The sequence below is a fragment of the Lonchura striata genome, chromosome 6 (genome assembly GCF_046129695.1).
Source record: "Lonchura striata isolate bLonStr1 chromosome 6, bLonStr1.mat, whole genome shotgun sequence".
Classification (NCBI taxonomy): Eukaryota; Metazoa; Chordata; class Aves; order Passeriformes; family Estrildidae; genus Lonchura; species Lonchura striata.
Genome location: NC_134608.1, coordinates 61,263,838 through 61,278,479, shown reverse-complemented (window position 1 = coordinate 61,278,479; position 14,642 = coordinate 61,263,838). Strand labels below are relative to the sequence as shown.

General features: G+C 39.8%; 1 protein-coding gene across 6 annotated transcripts in view; it reads right to left on the bottom strand.

Moving 5' to 3' along the window:
- Window positions 1–14,642, bottom strand: part of MPPED2 (metallophosphoesterase domain containing 2) — a 109,960-nt gene that overhangs the window by 38,888 nt on the left and 56,430 nt on the right. For all 6 annotated transcript variants that reach the window (XM_031505083.2, XM_021536715.3, XM_021536720.3 and 3 more), the window contains exon 4: window positions 10,137–10,362. In XM_031505083.2, coding sequence (XP_031360943.1) covers window positions 10,137–10,362 — 226 coding nt within the window. The remainder of the gene's footprint in view (window positions 1–10,136; window positions 10,363–14,642) is intronic.

The window sequence follows — 14,642 nt, the reverse complement described above, 5'->3', positions numbered from 1 at the left end:
TTCCCTTAAATGACCCTCTGAATGTTATGGAGATAGACTTATCCCTCAAATTCTACAGAGTTTAAGTCTTAGTGCCACCTATGAGCAAAGTTTGAATTTTAATCCTCACAATTATAACTGGGCAGGTCCTTCACGTGCAAAGGTAAGCAGTGGCTCTGCTGTGACAGGACCCATCCTGCAACATACAGCCACAAATGTCACTTACCTATGCAATTTTCTGTAGGACTGCAATTATTTCCCTCTATTTTCCCCCTCCTACAGCACCAAAATCAAGATGTAGACACAAAGAAAGTGCAGTAGACACCTCAGTGATTTCACTGGCGTTTGAGACAAGCCCAGCAGCTCTGGGCTCTGGGCTGATGAGGTAAGCACATCAAGCACTTGCAACAGAACATCCAAGCAGACCTGTTTTGCAGCCTGATTAATAGAAACAACCTCTGAGGACTAATCACAAGTCAAGCCCTGTTTTGTAGATTAATAGAACAAAAGCACAAGAGAATAGGGAAGGTTACAGGACTGGAATATAAATAAGAAAAGGTGTACATTCTGGGCAGATTGACTGCTAGTAATTATCAGCTAAAGGCACATCCTTACAGCGAGGTCTTGCTGCTGTGTGCTAGAAGAGCTCATTTCCAGATGAACCATCAGTCTATGTATCTCTGAATATTCTGTCCCCAAAATCCACAAAACAATGACAAAATAGGTGTTTGTTTTGTTTGTTTCTCTGAAACAAGTCACACCTTCATCTCACCCTTTCAGGTATCTTGGATTTCTAGGTTGGTATTAGGTGATTCAAGTTTGTAGCAACTACATTTTTCAGCTATGCATATGTGAGTCAGAAATACAATACTGATATTGTATTTCTGACTGTTACACAAACCCTGCAATATGGATGGGACCAGATGCTGCAGCCCAGCAGAGATGCCACATACCCCATCTGGCTGTGCAGAGTGATCCATACTTGGTTTCTCCATCATTTTCTAAGCTTTCCCAAATGTTCCACCTCTCTACATACAGCAATATAAGGTCTTGAACCCCATAAATCTAGGAATTTATAAAAAAGATCTGCAGGTTAGGCCATGGAAGACAATATTCCTTAAAATAGCACTTTGCAGACTTCTCAAGAAACATGAAACTTATGTCACAGTCATAAACAGAAGGAGCCAAGCTTGCTAAAAACTGAAAAAAACCAAATTCAAGGAGCCATAACTCGAGATGAGTGTTTCAGGGCATCCCATATTAAAAATGGGAACACTTACACCTTTCAGACTAGCAACCCAGGTTGCCTTTCTCCTTCTTTTTGCAGTGCAGGCCATGGAAGTGTCCCAAGCTGCCCAGATGGAACACCAAGGGAAGTGTTAAAGAGAACACCTTTCTTGAAATTTATTACATCCCCAGTTTTGAGAACAAGATGCCTTAAAATCTGTGCCAGGAAAAGGAGACTGAAAGACAGCCTTCCTTCTTACATAAAGCTTACTTTATATATTACTTCTATAAAATTGGAGGCAGTACACAACTATAAAGAACAATAAACCCAACTCAAGAGATTAATACAGTTAGCAGCTGCAAAGATCAGCTTTTGTCAGTGGGACACACACTGATTCACATATGTACAAAAATAAACTGGCTTTCTGAAGGACCAGACCCACGACCTTCCTGCCAGCTCTACCCACCCTACAAATTCTGCCAAAGCAGCAAAACTTGAGGTGAGAGTTCTCCAGAAGCACAGGACTGACAGGCTGGCAGATCTGCAGATACAAAACTCAAGTACTCGCATTACTTGCAAAATAAATACGATGGCAGAGTTGTCAGATGGTTTCAGATCATCACGAGATCACTCCCTGGGAAGCATCATTGCCTTTGTCAAAGTGGCCCTGTTAGAAATGCCAGCAATCCTCACATTTCACAAACCATAATAACACACCAGCACCTAAACCTTTTAGGGGTGCTTATAAATACCCACAGGTCTCCTTGATTTTCAGCTGAATCCTTGAGTGCTGACCACTTCTGAAATAAGGTGCCAGATCTATTCTACTGAACAGATTCTCATGAAAATCTGATGAATGCAGTTGTCACTCTTGACCTTTATGTCTATGCTCAGATTCACAAGCAGTGGTCTCTTATTTAAAGTGCACGTGCAATTTTTGCTTTATTTCACAGCTCCTGTGAATTACTTTAAGCATTTTATACACATGACAGGGTAAAGTTAGCATTGTGATCAATAAGTATTAGATAAATATGACCCAAATCATCTGAAAGACAGTCATGAGAAATCTTACCCTTCACTGGGAGCTAACAAAATCTAGTCACTTACTTTTGGATTTAAAAAAATAAAAAATAATTGCTTCTCCATTTCTATTGCATTTTATCGCCATCAGATCTCGTGAGCTTTATTGTCAACTCTACCTGTGACATAAATTCTTTCACATTTCTTCCTGTTTGTCCTGAATAGATGAACTGTGAAACAAACCACTTGTAGATTGCATCTGTTTCCCACACCCAACCAGCACCTTCCTCCCTGTCACCTCCTCCATCCTCATTTCACTCCCCAGGAAGCCAGGCTTCATCACATGGAGTGCTTGCTCCAGAAGGCAAACACTGTAAATATCAAACACCATCCCCCCACTCTCCTTAGCTTTTATAGCTGAGCTGACATCACATGGGATGGAATATTCCCGTGGTCAGTGTGGGTCCCCTTCCAAAATCTTGCCCAGCCTGCTGATGGGGGGGAGGGATGTTGGAGAAAGCAGTGCTGATGCTGTAGCCAAACACAGGTGTGTCACCAACACCCTTCCAGCTCCCAGGGCAGAGCACAGCACTGGGATGGTGCTGTGAGAAACAGGCTCCAGCTCAGCCAGACCCAGACATCCTCCAACAGGCTTCTCTGCCTGTCACTCAGCATCCACCTGCTCCCTAATCCTTCTTGCTCAGGGCATGGGGGAAATGAAGCAATGCAAGTAATGAGGCTTGAAGAGCACCACACAATGGAAAACCCATTCTGATGTCAGCCTGTCAGAGCTGGAGCCCCTCTCTTACTTCTCCACTCTCCTGCCGTGAAGGTGGCTGTCCTAGAGAGAAGTCATTTTTCAGTTCACCTGAGCAGCAAGGGGTTTTCAGCTTCTATCTGTCTTCCCTTCTGTACCAGACCACCACAAAGAGCTGTGGTGCATGTGGAAATGGAAAAGCAGGAGTCCTGAAGTGCAGGGGCTGCATGGCAGAATTTATTCAAGCAAGTATCAACACACTGCAAGGAGTCCGACCCTGCAAAGAACTGCCCATCTCCAGATCTGCCTTAACTCTTGCCTTAACTCTTCTTTCCCAGCTCCCATTCTTTAAGGAGCTTCAAACCCTCTCCCAAGACAAAGTCTGATGAGAGTTAAAAATGCAAGGAGTTTTGCAGTATTCTGTTTCCTACTCTTGTAACTCCTCACTGGCTGTGAACGTTTTCAGCCTGCTCCTTGCACACGAATGCCACAGTGACCACTGTGTTATTCCAGTGTTCAGCTAAAGGAAAGCAAACTACCTGCTCCTGGCAAGTAAAAACACACCAACCAAAGCAAAACTAAGCACAGCTTGTCTGTCAAAATGTCCTTCTTGTTGAGCAAGCCATACTTCAACTTACAAATGAGGAGAGCACCATGAATAATCGGCGCCCCAGCACCACAGCTCACGCTCCTTCTGCCTCCCTGCTTTTCTCCCGAACTCCAGGAAAATGGAGCAAGAATTAGAGACTCAGAGCAGATTTCCACAGTCACTTGTGGAAAACATCAAATCCCTCTTTCCACACCAGATTCAAAAGAGCTAGGAGAGCTACCATTTGTCTCCTTTAACTGTTCAGAATTCCACTCACAAATTTTAGGCACAGTTTATTTGTTAACACCAGTAATGAATACTCTGAAGTTGTTATTCCTGCTGAAGTCAAGCCTGAAGAAAAGATCAAGGTTTCATGATCTGCCCCAGTGCCAGGATGCAGAGCTGTCCAAAGAATTAAATAGGGCCGGTTTGTGCCACAGTATTAAAAATTACTTATGAGCGAGTGCATTTAAAATTACAAACATACCTCTCTTTATTATAAAAAGAAAAAAAAAAAAAGAAGAAGAAAAAGAAAGAAAGCTTTCAAAAGTAAACAGGACAATTTTTTACTTGCAAGTGAATCTGATATCAAGGAGAGCAAAGAAAAATCAGCTACATTCCCAACAAGGCACAAAATGTAAACAAACCTGCAATTCTAGACCAGGGGGAATTCATTCTTCCATTCTAAACTGAGAGACCTGGAGGACAAATGCCAAGAAAAACGAAACAGAAGCCTGCACCTTTAAACACAGCCACGCTGCAGTGGTGGTGTGTTTGTTTAACATACAGACAGGAGACTTCAGTCTTTGCCAATAATTCTCTCAGTTGCTGACTTCTACTGCATAAACACAAGAATTCCTGAAAAACTGGTGCGACACACACAGCCTTGTCCAGTCTCCCCTGGTTTCCTCAGCACTAAACAGCAAAGAAGGACTTTATTGCTGAATAGTCCAATTTCTATCCCTCCTTTTCTTAGACACGAGCTAATTGCCAGCTAAGACCATGAAAATAAAAGAAATGAGATCCATTCCAACCCATCAGTGTATCTGAATCCCATCATGTGAGTTGCCAATTGGTTTTCCAGTCCTCACGCTCAATATCTGCTGTTAATTTGCTTGCTATTTCAAGAACTTGAAGACTGTCAGCAAAACCCATGATGCATTACAAAACTTATAATTGGAAAGGAAAAAAAACCCTCTGACACCTCTCTGACAGGATAAACAGAGAGTCTGAAAACACTGATCAGAACAAGGCAGAAGTACTGACTTAGAGCTGCTTGTACTAAAATATCATTGCAAATGAAGCAGAGAAAGAAACCGAGTTAGAGAAATAATTTTAAACCGATGTAAAGTCATTTGATGGAACACCAGATTTTACACTGGGCTAAAAAGAAAAGGCCAAGATTGCACAAAACATTATTTTTAAAGGAGCTGGCTGAACCCGTCTCTGCTTTCTTAAGGTTGCATTATCTATGCCAATTAAAACTTTGCTCCTGAAAAAGAGTTAAGGCACTTCCTCTAGAGTTACTAAAAAAAGCAAATGAAAGCCTTGGCCGCGCAGACGTGAGTGATAGTGAGCCGTTTGTTCTTGACCTCTGGATCACCCTCCAGATCAAATTCCTGGACACAGGACAAACCCAGCAGTGTTCATTAGAAGCTTTGTGCTCCGCTGCCGAGAGGCGCTCAGGATATCGCTGCACAGCGCTGCTGCCGGCAGGCAAGGGCTCTGTCCCACCTTCTCCCGGGGAATTCATCCGCATCGCAGCGATGCAAACCCCAGATTCCAGTCAGTATTGGAGTAATTGATTGTCATCTTCTACGTTCGTGGCGCTTTTCAGTTACCCACGGAGCGCTGGTTCTGCTAACCACCGGCATACATTGATTGCACTGAATGAGATTTACACCACACATTTCTGCCTTCAGAAAGATCTCTGTGTCTCCAGTTATCTAAGCAAATATATAGATGGAAAGTCTATATATTCATTATTTATATTTATTTTATAGATATAATTTTATATATTTATGTATTATCATGTAGATACTTATATATATTTATATATATTTACACTACACATTTCTTCCTTCAAAAAGATACATATATCTCCAGTTACTTGAACAAATACATATGCTGAAGTTATATATATTTATTTATTTCTATTATTATATATATTTATATATTATATTTATATATTTTTATATATTTAAACTACATATTTCTTCCTCCAAAAAGATACCTCCATATATCTCTAGTTATTTAAACAATTATATAGGCTGAAAGTCTATATATTTATTATTTATATATAATAACATATAAAAATGTATATTTATATAGTATCTTGTAGATATTTATACATATACTTTTATATTTATATATATTTACACTACACATTTCTTCTTTCAAAAAGATACCTATATCTTCAATTATCTAAACAAATATATAGGCTGAAAGTCCCAGGCCTCCAGTTTTACTTCTCCTTCTGGTAGATATGAGTGGAGTTTGCTGACATACTTTCATAACTAAAAATGATGTAAAGGATTGCTTTGTTAGATTAATTTACACTTAGAGCTTTTGATTTTTTCTGTGAAATTCTTATGCAGAACAGAATTTAAAATCTATAAATAAGCCTATTTCCTCCTTCTTCATAAAACTAAGAATCACGAATTTTGATGCACACAAAATAAAGTACATCAGAACACTTTTTCTTTTCAGCTACTTTTCTCTTTCAAACAGGCAAAACCCCACAGAAGTTACCTACAGAGCTAATCAGCAGAACAAAATAAAACAGTGAAAAATATTCTTCCTGAGCAATTGTTTCTGTCAAAATGTGGTTTAAACAAATTCTGGCTCCAGTTAACTGCAGTTCTCTGGTGGTTTGAGTGCTTTTAAAGCTTCATTAGAAAACACACGCTGTGAGAATATTTGTATCCAAATGTCTACAGCATACTATGGTAAATCCAGCCCTCAGCACGGATGAACAATTTCAAATAAGATTAAAAAAAAAACCAGCACATATTTGAAAATAACATTTGAATATAAGTAAAACTTACACTAATTCACTTATGCATATTCAGCACCCAGAGCTGCAGTAAAAACAGACTGTGTCTCCTTCCCCTTTCACAGATACATCAGCATGAGTTATGCTTATGTTTACTTCATAGGGGGAGTTTAAGATTTAAAAATTCATAAATCCATCACTGGTTTATTTTCCATCCTGTTTAATAAGAAACCTCAATCTCGAATTTCCCAAGGAAGAAATATTTTCACTGGAATCATACAGAATTTTTTACTGCATAAACTATCAATTTTTTTCCCAGCAAACAAGCCAAGTTCATAGGGCAAAGTCAGAAGGAAGAGAAAGGAGGGGAATGTTTTTGTGGATTGTTATCTATAAACCAAATGGAAAATCTTCAGCCATTTTGTTCCTTCAAGGTACATCAAAGAATCTCCTGTTTAAGGTGTGAAAATGTCAGTTAGATTCTTCACCTCAGAAAATGAGAAGAGCTCTGAATGCGATTTATGTCCCACCCTTGCACTTTTCTCTTTTAGGAGATGATACTCTTCTTTTCAACTTCCCTCCAGCTAATGCCATTTAATACTCTCAGAACTATCAGGCTAAATTCAGATTTTCTGCTCCTCAGAGGCTGTTGTTATGCACCACAGCACATTCCAATTGCAAATACACATGAATGCTCCCATGTATTGTAAGTTATTTTTTACTCACAAATCCTGCTAAATTGTAAGTTAGGAGGCCTACTTGAATTCTCGTAGGTCTTTAGAAAGCTTTTAAATGTACCATGAGTAATAACATGTAATGAATATGAACTGATATTTCTTCTCTGTATTTACACTGAGTTGGCAATTTACATTTTCTAGATAGATGACTTACAGCCAACCTTCCCAGTACTCAGGCAATTACTTCTTAGAAACCCCTGACAGGCTCAAACCTCCAGAATCACATCTGTTATTCTTGGTTTGAGCCCTCTTTTTAAAATTAAAACCAGTAGCTTTATCAGCAAATGAGAATTTTTTTCCCCCCTCTGGAAATACTTACAAAACTGCACATAAATTGAACATGCCAACTTATCTCACGTTAGGGTTGGCACATCTCCTGGGTTAATGACCAGTGCTCCAATTCTGTGACAGAACTAATTGGGGTAAGGAGGCTGTAAATACACACAAACCCCCACAAATTCTCTTCCTTGAGGGTAATCAGAAGATTTACAGGAATGGAGTAAGCTGTGATTGGAGGGGAGAGAGTATAAAAATTTAGGAAGTCGTAAAACGCCTGTCTGATCATCCTGTCTCAGTTTCTAGGCACAGAACAAAATTAGAGCAGATTTTACTAATATCTGATGGGCCTTTTTCTTCCTCTGAAAGACTGGCTAAAATACAAAAAAAAACAAACAAAAAAAAAAACCCAAAAAAAACCAACTAGTAAATTTTCATATTTTCTAACAACTGTCATTATTAAAAAAAAAAAAAAAAAAGAGAGAAAATGCATGGACAGTACCACATTTCTGCTCTCAACACGGACTGGCTGATAGATCTAAAAAGCTTTATTGAAAATACAGCTCAACTCCACACCAAGAGGTGCTCAAGACATGATTTGACAACAGTTTTTGGCAGCTAAACACAAATGAAGATCAAGAGAGTGAAGTCCTCACTTGATTTGAGCTCAGTGTAAATTTCTAACAATCCAGCTTCATTTATCATGCATCACTAATGGGAAAAATCCAGTTATCAATGGATTATGGGAAAGATTAATTCAGGTTTGTCTTCCATGACTAGGTCAGGAGACGTATGTCATTCTCTTTTTACAGCTAAGACAACTCAGGGCCTTGATGTGACGTCCCTTAATATTCCAGAGCAAACATTCTAAATCCATGTGCACACCTGCAAATGGAAAGAACTTCTAAATGCAGCATGAACTTCTAAATGTCTCTTCTGGAGACAAACGGAGGGCAGATTTCCATTATGGATTTGGGAAGGAAAGGAGAAGAAAAAAGAAAATTATAAATTACCAGTAAATATAAATGTAAATGTAAAGGTGCATCACATGGTCCTCTCCTGTGTTCTCCGGCAGTGCTGCAGGAAGCTGAGCTCATTAAATCTGATCTAAATAAATTTGCAAATATGCCTGCACTTCCTAACCCAAGTCTGATGCACACACACAAAAGCAGCTAAACACAATCCCAACTTCAGCAGCAAACCTTCCTCAGCTCCTCAGCCTGCAGCAAGCTTCAAACCAACCCCACTACCCAAGCCCTTCTGTGCTGCTGTTACAAAAAAATTACTTTAAACTGTCTTGAGGAGATGATTTCTAACCTGAATTAAGATCATCTTTCCCAATTTGCTGATATTGCAGGATTTAGGGCATTACTTTTTTTTTTTTTTTAGCTAAGCAATGTCAGGCTGATTTAAACTAGTAGCTAAAGGCTATGACTTAAATTAAAAGATTAGCAGCTAAAGTCAAGAATGTGAGATACAGAGCTAGATCACAGTTTTCCAGCCAGCACTAATGCATACAATATGACCAAGAGAAAGCATTGTCAGAAGCATCAATGTGAGTGGTGTCACACCAACCACCAAGGTCTCCAGGCCATGACAACAAAGATGAGCTGAAAGGGAAAATTTCTAATCCATGTATAGGTTTGTCCCATTTCCTGGTTCAACCCCTCACCTACTCTCACCTTTAAAGCAAGGCTGACATCAAAAAAAAGTTATAAGCTCATAATAAGCCCTTCTTATAGGTGTGCATAAATTAGCATGTCGGTGCTTCTGCTGACAATTGAGAATTCCAAGCAACAGAATGATTATCACCATCACTCAAGTTCAGGTCTCTGCTAAAACCTGAGAGGACTGTGGCTGTTCTCAGCATGAGAATTTAGAACAAGTGCTACCCAAGGCTCCAGAGAAAGATGTCAGGCATCACAATTAAATGACATGTAGAAAAAACAAGGCAGGATCTCCTTAGCACCAAACTGGGCAGCAATCTTTCCTGCATGACACGCTTGACACATGGGTGGAATGAAACCAAAACCCGTTTGAAATTCTGTTATCACAACTTTACAAGCAAAAGAAAACAATGCCTAGAACTGCTCAAAAATAGGGCTTAAAGCACCTGCTCCTTGTCCCCTTACGCTGTGTGGGTGTTAAATGCCACCACACTATTCTATTAGCACAGCAAATATAGATATAAATAAGTCAGCAGTATAGAATGCAATAGAGTCCCTAATGCATCCCAAAATGCCACCACAATTCATCCACAAGAACAGAGTTGGTATTGACTCCACAGTTTAGGTACATTTAGCAGGCAGAACACAAATAGTTACAGCTCCTTTTGTCATATTTCACACACTTGGCTAAATAGCGATTATCTATCCAAAAAAGAAAAGGGGAAAAATTTTAAAAAAAGAAAAGCAACTGTGTCAGAATGGTTACAGCTAAATATGATACTGTTCTGCAGGGTAATGCAACAAAGCAGCTTCATGCAGATTCAACAGGAATGATTCCTGCTGGGGTTCAAGCAATAAACAGCAAAGAAAGTTTAAATTGAGACTTACCACGGGGCACCATATATTCGGAATCCTTTAACTGTTACCTCTGAATCTTGTAAGTAAATACTATTTGTCAGGAGTGACTGAACATTGTCAAAGTCCTCTGGTTTCAATTTGGACACAGAGGGAAAGCGGTAGTAATCTTGTTTAACAAGGTCTGCCATGAATTCCTTATCAAATGTCAGTTCATGATTCCCAGCAATCACTATTTTATATTCATATGGTAGGTTTCCTGAAATAACAAAAAAGAGGACTTCATTAGCACATTTCCTCCCACAACAAGCAGCCAGCCAGCAGTGACAGAGTGGGACACCCAAGGCCTGGGAGCATCTCCGTGCTGGGCACAGGACACGGATGCTGCTCCTCCTCCACGCCGTGGAACAGGGTCAAAATGCACAGGAATGGCACATAGAGCCATGCCACAGCAAAGAGCCCGTGCTGCAGGGCTCAGCAGCACCAGCTGCTGGAGTCAAACCAGCTCCAAAGGCAGCATCAAACACCACTGCAGGGTTATTCACCTCAGTGTGACCACAAGGCTTTAGTCCTCAGGAGTGACCTGCAGTGAGGAGCCTGGCAGGTGACCAGAGACTGCAGGATGCTGCCAGCCATGTCCTGAGAGCACCAGAGCAGACTGCTGGGGCTGGTGGGGTCTAAATTACGGCTTTGTAATGATTAATCTGTATTCCCGTGGCATTTACTTGTTGGAGCCCTGGCTGCTGAGAATTGCAGACTTTCTGTGCTGGCAGGCACTGACCCCCAGGAGAACTCTGCATTGACCTGAGGCTGTGGAGAAGCTTCCAAAATGGAATGGCAGAACTGGGATTATGGGTGTGGAGTTTGGATAGAAGCGTGTAACATCACAGGGTAGAAAACTTAAGAGTTTAAGGTTTTAGAATATAGTAATATATAAAAAACAAAATAGGGGCTTTAGGGCAGAGGCTGGTCCTTCTTCACCTTCTTCTCCATGGGTTTGGGTGGTTTTGTGCAATTGAATAAAAAAGTCCCCATTGCAGGCAAGAGTGGTTGGTTATTGGGTTAAAAGTAACAATAATTTCGGTGTAATTTCTTAATTTGACAGTTTATCCTTAAAAGGCCTTGTAGAGAGGGAGATACAGCTCCATCAGGGTTGGTGAGACTGTAGAATAAGAACTAATAAACATCTGAGTCCCAACAAGAAATACCATCTCACACATTCAACCCTGACCTTGGCAGAAAAGAAGCAAAGAACCCATATTTATTCAAGACCTGGTTTATTCCCCAAAGCTTCAATTCATTTGCAATGTCCTTCTATAATATTATTATTATTGTCGTTGTTGATGTTGTTGTTACTATGTTTATAGCAGTATCTCAGTTCTTGTAAAAAGCTCACACGTAGGAGCAACCACGAAACTCAGCCATGTAAGACAAACTCGAAAAAAGGAAAATTATTTACCATCAGAGTCAGAAGGAAATAATCACATGTTTGCTCCCCCCAGTTCAGGGGAACTAATACCGTTGTTTGGAAGGAGGCATGGATCATGCTCACAGAGCCAGATTTTTGGAGTTCAGAACAGATTTTCAAGCGCTTGGTACCAGCAATCAGTGCCAGATCTTCCAAATAAACATACTGGGTGCTGAGCTCCCTTAAAAATGCAGTCTTCACAGAAGTTAGGCTCTCTTACAAAATCTGTCCCCCTGTGACTTGCCAAAAATCACACGTAAGATTGCATCAAAGCTAACTGCTCCTGCCTTCACAACAAGCCTGATTTCTTAGCCTCATACCTTATCCTTCATTTTGGTGTTTAATACTAATAATTGTTTAGAAATTGTTGGTTTTGTTATGGGAATTTCTGTGCAGTTTGTCCTTGTTTTTTCCATAAAGGCAGCAAAATTCATGTAGAAATCTGTGGGTTTATCTTCCAGTTCCGGAACCCACAACATCTGTCCCAGGAAAGATAGAATCTGTTGTACATTTCTTGTGAGTACAGTTCTTCTAAATAGAAGTGGCTTTCCTAGTTTAAAACTTATCTTCCAACTTTCGAAACTGTGTGAGTTTGGGCTCTTTTTTAAAGTGAGTCTCAGAGTAAAGCTGTAAGTATATACAACAAGATTAACTTTTCCCCTAAATAGGACTTGCAGGGGAACTAGTTAAAGCCCTTTGATTTTCAGTATTTGCAGCACAGAATCAGGAATTGCATGAGGCATGTGTGCACAATGTGTTTCATCTTTGCAAAATTAGTTAATTCTGGATGGAAAACCAAAAAGCTAGAAATCCCTTGAAAAAACCAAGCAGACTATGTTTTTCATAGATACCTCAGGTCTGAACAAAATACATATTCATAACGCTCTGTGGTGCTGCATTAGAATAAAAGCTGGGGAGATGCAATAAATGCTCCTTTACAGTTTTTTTTACTCACTCCTTTCCCACCTTCCTCCCCTTCCCCATCTCTCCTATGTGCTGCTCTGCGATGCATTTTTATTTAAAAACTCTCTGTGGCATGTAGCTACAATTCCTGCTCTCTGTGACTCCTGGGCACGAGATAAAACTGCTATTTTCTCTTCTCCCAGGAAACATAAAAGATATCACCAGCATGAAATTTGATACACTTGTCATAACCATCAATCCCCCAAAACAAGCTAGGTGTGATAATATTCTCAGAGAAGTGGGATGGAGAAGTCAAATTCAGTTTTCTGCTAAGTTATCAACATTTGCCTGTTTTAGCACAGAAAACTCTTCATCTTACTTGATACATGTCCAAGCTTTACACTTTCATTTATTTTGATAGACTTGAAAACCAGCACGTTTTGCTGATATTATGCCAAATTAAGCCTGGAGCATTTTTGCTTAATTTTTTTTTTTTTTTTTTAATGAGGGCTTACTTTGAAGGCACACTGAACATGCAAAGGCAAACTAATGGTGACATCAGTAATTATTAAAACACATAAAGGTAGCACTATACAAGTTATATAAGCACCTGAAATCTGCAGGGGAAACCCAGACAGTATTTCTTGCAATCGGTGTGAAGACAGCTGCTGGTATTTTAAGGATTAAGACACATCAAAAGCTAGGGCAGCAGCAAGAGAAAGTCTCATTCAATCCTTCTCTCTTCCTTGACGAAAAAGACTACCTAGCACTAATCACAGTAATAAATTATTTGCAATCAGATCACCTATTTATTCATCACATTCTGGTTTTTCCTTCTTGAACAGCCCCCGTGGCATTGCACATCAACTCTCTCTGCTACCATTTCTGAAATATTTTGTTTTCTTTTGGCAGACCTGCCCTTTGTCTATAATCTGTTGACCTTGTGTTTAATGTGGAAACATGAACAGTCATCTTCAAAAATCTCCTGCTCCATGGTAATTTAGTTTTATCTTGACCAGATTAATCTCTGCATATCTGCATCAGTGCTGCCTAAACAATACACAGGTGGAAAGGCTTTTCCTCATTTTCCTTCACTAAATCTTTGTTATCCACATTTGGTCCTTATTTTAGTCTGATTTCCTAACTATCAAATCTGCCATTATGTGTCAGCATCATTCATTCCAAATTTATATTGCGACTCTGGAAAACAATTAGAAGAATCCTTTTCCATACTAGAAAAACTGGGATCTGTTTGCTGGGCCAAGCACTTCAGAAACCCCTGATATTAACTCCCAGCATAATAACTGAGTTTACTTAAAATACTTAAATGCTTAACAGGTGAGATCAGAAGGCTAAAATTACAGCTACCAAAAATGACCAGGGCACTAAGTCTGTGAAGCAGAATCACTTATACTGGAGTATTTGAAACCCATATTTATGTGTATATACATAGACACACACACAGGATCTATCTTCAAAATATATCTATTATTTTAGTTAAGATGTTTTTCAACAATTCTCAACAGTACCAGCAAGGGCACCATGTAATAATTGATCAAGAAAATACTGCAATTAGACAAGTTGTTCTCTTCTGGAAGCCAAGAGGTCAACACCACTCTTGCTCAAACAAAGGCAACAATGGTTATCTCTGAATTACTTGCAAAAATGAAATTATTTACAGTACATGCATTAATGTGGGAGTCTCAGAAAACTTCTGTGACTTCTGGTCTAACAAGTCAACCCTCAAGCTACAGTCCCAGGTACATTTGTCCCCCAGTGGCTCATCTTTACTCCTGTGCCATGGCACCTTCCTGCCAACACGGATTTGGTGGGCATAGAGCAGAGGGGATCAGGGCACTGATCCAGATGAAAAATGATGTGGCAAAAAAGGAGTGGGGGTCTGAATGCTACTAAGGCAGAACTTTTATTGCTGGCTGCAACCACTTACACCACTCCAAGTGTCAGCTGAACAACAGACTGGCTTTAAATATATCTATTACATGGTGCAAGAGGGCAAGCTTCGGGGCCAAGGGGTTGTAGAGTCTTTTTAACCTAAGTTGTTTCAGTGGGTTTCTTTAAATTCACCTTAAGCACTTGAAGCCTAGGAAGCCTTAATCTGTTGAAGAACCATTCCCATTTTAATAGCATGCTTCATGTGAGTACAGTTT